At 40.7% G+C, this 7,507-nt stretch overlaps 1 protein-coding gene across 2 annotated transcripts; it reads left to right on the top strand.

Annotated features, from left to right (window-relative positions):
• Positions 1-102: 102 nt before the first annotated feature.
• On the top strand, positions 103-7,165 carry enosf1 (enolase superfamily member 1). Of its 2 annotated transcripts, XM_069667184.1 has the most exons (15): positions 103-188; positions 268-370; positions 999-1,114; positions 2,765-2,851; positions 2,948-2,974; positions 3,060-3,132; positions 3,215-3,253; positions 3,443-3,525; positions 4,781-4,903; positions 4,968-5,102; positions 5,267-5,308; positions 5,385-5,514; positions 5,623-5,722; positions 5,833-5,914; positions 6,036-7,165. In XM_069667184.1, the coding sequence occupies exons 1-15, from the start codon at positions 108-110 to the stop codon at positions 6,126-6,128; spliced, it is 1,314 nt and encodes a 437-aa protein (XP_069523285.1). In that variant the 5' UTR covers positions 103-107; the 3' UTR covers positions 6,129-7,165. The 2 variants fall into 2 exon arrangements, with proteins under 2 accessions (XP_069523285.1, XP_069523286.1); XM_069667185.1 differs by lacking the exon at positions 5,267-5,308.
• The last annotated feature ends 342 nt before the right edge of the window (positions 7,166-7,507 follow it).

Here is a 7,507-nt window from a genome sequence, read left to right as displayed (position 1 = left end):
CAATGTTTGAGCCAATGACAGGTTGATGTGGGCGGGATCAACTTTTACAGGGCACTTCAGAGGTACAAGATACTCAGATACTAACAACAACTATGGTCTGAAACAAAATGTTGCACAGGATTATTAATCTAACGGTCAGGGATGTGAGGTTCCCGACATCTTTGGACCAGCATGGCTCAGATGCAATGGTAAAGAGGTCTAGCTGTAGCAAGAGCCTGGATACGTGTATCATGAGATCTGCCTCTAATGTTACTTTCCACCCTGCAGCACACAGACCCGGATTATTCAGCCGCATACGTGGTTATCAACACGGACGGCGGGTTGAAAGGCTTCGGGCTCACGTTCACTCTGGGAAAAGGCACCGAAATTGGTGAGATTTAAACAATGTCGCCCGCGTGCACGTTCGTGACGGTCTACGGTTCGAAAACAGCACAGCGTAGTTTCATGTAACTATCTCAACTATAAGAACAACTAATTACTCACATACCTTTCGTTAATTTTGCTGGTAATACTTCCATAACTTTACATTACTTAGGTTTTGAATGCGGCACTTATACTTTAAATTAAGTCATTTCCAGTGTATTGGTACTTTTACATCTGAGTACTTTTAATCACACAATATTCAGCATTTATAACTCATAGCACTTTTACAAAACAAGTATAGTACACAAAATTGTGTGGAAATGTAACATTGTAAAATACATAAGGGTAAATGTACTAGGCCTACTTCATAATTTAATGTTGCATTAAGATATCAGAAAAGTTTCCATGATTCCGACTGTTCTTGAAGGTAACATTTCTTTTACTTACGAGAGTTCAAAGTTGAACCGCACATCGCCATCTTGTGGTAGTGCTTGTAAAACACAATACAGCAGATTTCAGTTGAATCTATTAAAAGATTATTGTAGGAAAATAAATGTTTTTTGAGGTTTGGTTGACTTGTTAAGAAAAAAAGTCTCAAGCGTTCATCCTCTGATTTGTTTGTTGGTAACTTGCAGTGCTGTGTGCTGTGGAGGCCCTGTCAGGACTGGTTGTTGGGAAAACTTTACATGAGATTGTGAGCGACTTCCGGGGATTTTACCGCCTCCTGACCAGTGATAGCCAGATGAGATGGGTAAGAACAGGCTCAAAAGCAATGAAATTATACTGTAAAAAAACAACAACATTCAACTTAACATTAATAATAATCCAAACAGCCTTTCCATGGCCCAAAATGAGTTGCCCCTGCCTCTAATAACATTATTGCTTACAGCACCTCGATGTACTTTTCCAACATGGAGAGGGTGACTCACATCCTGTTATACTGACATGAATTTATTTAACCACATTAATTCTTATTTTAATAGCGTGTGGGTTATGTCTCCTCAGTCTCTATGAATCATGACCTAGATCCGAGAGGCCACGTAAATAATGTTCAGTCATAGATTTCAGTCTCAAATCAGTCTGACATCATGTCCGTGGTTTCCCAATAATAACGGATATTGGCCTGTATCCGGCAGTAAAAAAGAGTAAGATGTGAAATATCCCCATGGTTGTTCATTATTATATTGAGATATCTCTAAATAATAGAGATGATATAGATATTTTTAAAAAGTAATGATGTGTTATCTCATGATAGTGAGTTTTAGCTCATAATTTCGTCATAGTAATGTCATATTTTGACTGTTTATTCTCCTAGTTATAACTGTACATTTAATGATTTAGACTTTTTTACTTTTTATGTCATAATTTGGACTTTCATTGTTGTTATTATATTTTATCACATTATTTCACTTATTTATCTAATTATAATTAGTTTTTATGTCATATTTTTGACTTGTTTTATTCTCATTATTATGACAGTTGAGATTTTAACTCTGTCTTACCATGGGGATAATTTTATCAAGGCTCAGTTGTCATCTTCATTTTTTCTTTTACTTAGACTTAGACTTAGACTCAACTTTATTGATCCCTTTGGGATGACTCCCTCTGGGAAATTCAGTCTCCAGCAGCTTATACAGTACAATACAATAGGAAAGAATCAGCACACAGAGGGTAAAAAATAAAGATCAAAATATATATATCTATCGATATATATATATATATATATATATATATACAAAAAGTACAAAATTAGATAACAAAATATATAAAATATACACTCTTAGAAAATGTACAAGTAAACAGTGGGTAATTGACCTGGTATTTAGTTCGATTAAACTAAATTAGGATATTGCACTGTGGTATTAGGTTATTGCACTGTGGTGAGAGATTATTCCACATTGACAGATTTTTATTGCACATATGACCCTTTGAGAAATAAATAAATATTACTATTGAATAAAGGAAGATAACTACTATTAACTTTGTGAGGTGAATTAGTGGCTACCGCTTGTGAGAGAGTCTGTCCCTGTTACCTCCTCCCCCTAAGTGAGGAGTTGTACAGCCTGATGGCATGAGGGACAAAGGAGTTCTTCCGTCGGTTAGTCCTGCACTACTGGCAGAAATCTGCAGATTAGAGACGAAATACAAAAAAGAAGTGCTGAAGAAGTTGACAAAATGTTAAAAAATATGTTTTTTGCAGGTTCCAAAGTCCTCATTATTGTTGCCATTATTGAAAACACTCAGCTGAGACACTACTGTCTTTTATTCTAACTTTATTTACACGTGGTCTATTTTGTGACCCCTGCCCTTGATGCGTATTTTTTCAGTGCTGAACATACCGTTTTGCACTAATAAATGGGATGTGAAAGGTGACCTTTTAAACTCCTGTGGTCTGAACCAGTTAGGTCCAGAGAAAGGGGTGATCCACCTGGCTACTGCTGCCGTCCTGAACGCTGTGTGGGACCTGTGGGCGAGGGCAGAGTCCAAGGTGGGGCTGTTTGACGAGGCGTTATTACAAAATCACAATTTCCTTTACAAGTATGAAAATTCATGACTCACACGCTGTTGTTATCTTTCCCTGTAGCCGCTGTGGAAGCTGCTTGTTGACATGGTGAGTCACGGGAGATGTAGGTCTCTGATTTATGTCCAGTTTGTGACCACAAGGGAAACAACATGTCTTCTGTGTGTCCATTCAGGATCCCAAGCAGGTGGTCTCCTGCATTGACTTCAGATACATCACTGATGTGCTCACAGAGGAGGAGGCTCTGGGTGAGGCTGGTTTAGGACAGTACAGCACAGTCTAAAGACAGAAATCCCTTCTTTCTAAGTGCTGTTCTTCTTTCTCATTCAGACATGCTTGTGAAAGCACAGGAGGGCAAGCAGCAGAGAGGTGAGCACACTCTAAAGAGACATCAATTACATCGCTGAATGGGTTTTTGGGAAAGAAAATGCCTCTTTAGAAACCATCAGGAGAGCTTTTAGCCTCCATAATAGGTCCCTTCGCTGCTGATTGCTTTTTAATAACCTCCTCCTCCTCCAGTGTTTATTAAGTTTCTGGATTTGTTCTTTTTCCTGCCAGAGGATCAAATGCTGAGAGAGGGATATCCCGCCTACACCACCTCCTGTGCCTGGATCGGATACTCCGACCAGCAGCTCCGACAGGTCTCTGTGCTGTAAATACATGTCAATTCTCAGTTTGGATCATAAACTGTACTAAAGAGGTGGACATAGCCACCATGACGCCACCCATTGGTTTGTGAACCCTTCTTTTTGAGGCCTGAGTTTGGCATTTTGGCCATCGCCATCTTGGTTTTTCGGTATCTGTCATATAAAGGCCGCCTTTGTAGAAACTTTTCAATCACAGTTAACGCCTTGATCTCTATTTGTGAGGGATCAGGGAGAGATCAGGCAGGGATGTGGATTTTATGTCTTCTGGTTTCAGTTTGTTGGACGCTTGTAGTCGGAGTAATAATGAGCAATCACGTATCAGGAGGCTGCGGCGTATGCAGGAGAAACAGTTTGAGGAGAGCAAAAGCCAGCGGAACGTAAAGCGGTCATCTGATGATGATTTAGTTTTTTAATCATCTCTATAAACAGACATCTGCATGCGAACAGCTAACAATCTGTTCTAGATCTAAAATTTAACTTGAGACAAATTCCCTTGATGTTGTGTCACGAAAGCCGCTCAGCGTTTAGATTTCCCGACTTCCTCAAATGCATCAGAAATGATCGATCCGACCTCCGTTCAACAAACGAGCATTTAAAAAGTAGTTTTCTTCTCCTCTTGAGGGCAGACCTGACAAAGCTTCATTTTGGCTTTTAACTAATCTGCATTTTGAGTTAATTAAAGTAAATCACAAGGTAACAAGAAAACTGAGACTCAACAGAAACAGATCAATGGGGGCTCCTTGGGGGATGCAATGAACCAACAATGACAGCATTTATTGTGCAGACGTATGAAGGGGCGAAATTAGCTTCACTTTTGATCTGAACACACGGTCGCTTCTCAAGTTGCTCACTGGACTGTAAACAATGCTCCACACAGAAAAGGAAGTCTTGACTGGAAGTTGTTTATCGCTAACCGCTGGCTAAATGGGACACGCCCGACATGTTCATCGTTGTTCCAAGAGGTTATATCGCCTCAGACGTTCTGAGATTGGCAACACCCTTAAGCATACCCTAGTTTGTCTAATTTCCTCAAAATGGTACAAAATACTTGCTGAGCTAACAAATCATCAGAGGGTCATTTTTTTCATAGACTTATACAATAACACTCCCCCTGCTGGCCTTTAAAATGATGCAGGTTTGAGGCCTTGGCTTCACCTTTGAATCCAGAGCCTTGTCCACTTTTTATACTCAATCAATGAGTTGGAAAAAATCCATTCATAATGAGAACAACGGGTTTGTGTTTCTGCAGCTCTGCACGGATTCTCTCAAAAGTGGTTGGACCAAGTTCAAGGTGAAAGTCGGGGCTGATCTAGAGGACGACATTCGCAGGTGCCGCCTCATAAGGCAAATTATTGGACCCAATAACACTTTGGTAAGGCCTCCAACACTGTCATTACATGAGGAAATACAGAATGCTTACGTGTTTTCGGTGTTAGATGATCGATGCCAACCAGAGATGGGACGTAGCTGAAGCCATCAGCTGGGTGTCCAGCCTGGCTGAGTTCAAACCTCTTTGGATCGAGGAGCCGACGTCTCCAGACGACATCCTGGGCCACGCTGCTATCTCCAAGGTGAGAGAGAAGCTCGAGTTACTTTGCATCTGTTTCTCTTTCTGGTAGATTTGCTTCTTTTTTGTGTCCCTTTTCCCTGCCAAGCGCATTTCCCTGTGCTTGATTGTCCTTCACTAATCCATCCATTGTTTGCGACGTGTTTATTGTTGTGTTTATTGTTGCAGGCTTTGGCTCCCCTCGGGATTGGAGTGGCAACAGGAGAGCAGGTCAGAGCTCAGCTTGGTTCTAGTGCACATATCTCTGGCTGATGGATTTCTGGTTGGGTAACTGTTTCCTCTGCAGTGTCACAACAGGGTGATGTTCAAGCAGTTCCTCCAGGCCTCGGCCCTGCAGTTTGTACAAATAGACAGCTGCCGGCTGGGCAGCGTCAACGAGAACCTGGCTGTGCTGCTCATGGCCCACAAGTTCCAGGGTAAAACTCCACATATGAGAAATATGTCGAACTACAAAAGCAATAAATCTTTTTTATTATTATTACCTATTTTACAAAGACACAGACTACCACTGTCTTTCCCCTTAGTGCCTGTTTGTCCTCACGCCGGGGGAGTCGGCCTCTGCGAGCTCGTCCAGCATCTGATTCTGTTCGACTACATCAGCGTGTCTGCAGACCTCAGCAGCCGGTACGAGCACGATCTGTTTTCATCCACAGTTAGAGCTCTCTGCTGTTTCTGATTAGCACATTTTAACATTTTAATATTTTAACCAGCACCAGTTTATTTTTCCTCTCCAGAATGTGTGAATATGTTGATCACCTGCACGAACACTTCATCAGCCCTGTGGTGATTCGGGACACCCACTACATGCCACCCAAGGTAAACAGATGCTAACTGTGGCCGACAGAATTAACTGAGTAACTCTAAAATATGAAATGTTGCTGTTCACATCTTCCACACTCGCTGTTTCAGATAACTACACTGTGATTATTGTCTGCAGGAGCCAGGGTATTCTTGTGAGATGTTGGAGTCATCAGTGCAGAGACACCAGTACCCCGAAGGAGATGTTTGGAAGCTGCACACGAACAAATGAAGACTTTATATTTACACTTTTCACGTTAGCATTGCACTGGTTATCTTAATGAAAAGCCAATGGGATATTTCTATTTCCACATATTGCAGAAAATAGCCTCTGTGGCAATAACAAGTTTGATACTAAGCAAGATAATCTTTCAATCCTGACAAAATAAACACGGTTTTCATCATTTTTGAGCGTAAACGCGATCACCAGAAGCAAACTCTTACAGCACTTAAGGCTAGAAACTAACTATACCACTGGTCTCATAACTATGGAAGCCCTTGGCAGACATACATCCATACATTTGAATTACTCCGTTTTCCTGATAAGTCATTTCTGGTTTTCTCTCGAAATCTCGATATATTTATCTCATTATCACGAGATAACAACACTGCACCAGTGTCACGTTAGATGATCATTACTCGTATCCCCAGAGTTGCAAAACCCATAAAAATTATCACGAGAAAACAAGCTTTGTTATCCCAAAATAACGAGAAAAATAAGTCGAGATTTCAATAAAACGACCAGAAATAAGTCGTTATCACGGGAAAACGGAGTACATAAAATGTATGGATGCACGTCCGCTCAGGGTAGTATAAGACGCACTTGTTTTTTTTTTCCATCTAAAAGTGGGCTGTGTCCTATAAACCGGTGAGACCAATATACCAGTATAAAATGCAAAGAGAGTTATGTTATTGAGTTACAGTACTTTACACAAATGATGGCGCTATCCAGTTGTAAAGTGGTGACGTCACACCTCAGCATTAAACTTTCCTCGCTTTGTCACGGACGTGCACCGTCGTGATCGCCATTGCAGCCGCCACCCTCACAACAATCAACATTACCGTAGGCTGCCAGCTACCGCTAGCTATAGCACTAGTAGCTAGCAGGATTGCCAGCTCAACATGGTGAAACAGATGGTAGGCTGTAATTTGTGTGTTTAGAATGTGTTTTAAATTCAAATTAATTGAAATAATGTTGAAAGTACTTGTATACATGTTTTCATTACTGCGTCTTATTTTCCAGTGCGACTTACACTACCAGTCAAAAGTTTGGACACACTTTCCCATTCACTCGTTTGAGAAAATGTGTCCAAACTTTTGACTGGTAGTGTATATTACAGATTTTGATAAAATGTTAGACTGCACGTCCTTCAAGGCCTACAGTTCGTAACTCCACTTTTTCACAACCATCTCTTTTAAGTCACGTAAAAGCTTTTAAACTCCTGAGAGTTGTATTTACTTACATATTTTACGTCAGAAAACATACCTGGAAGCCTGGAAGCTCATGTTAACTGCAGACCAAAAACATATTCACAAAAACTCTCCTAAATGGGAGACGAGGGAATCTGTAAATGAAATGCTTATTGATAACACGGCTCGTTCCAGCAGCAG

This window comes from Semicossyphus pulcher, unplaced genomic scaffold, assembly GCF_022749685.1.
Source record: "Semicossyphus pulcher isolate SPU_LCO1_2020_fin unplaced genomic scaffold, fSemPul1.0.p SCAF_18, whole genome shotgun sequence".
Taxonomy (NCBI): domain Eukaryota; kingdom Metazoa; phylum Chordata; class Actinopteri; order Labriformes; family Labridae; genus Semicossyphus; species Semicossyphus pulcher.
Note: the sequence above shows the minus strand (reverse complement) of the source record. Positions and strands in the feature narration are given on the sequence as shown.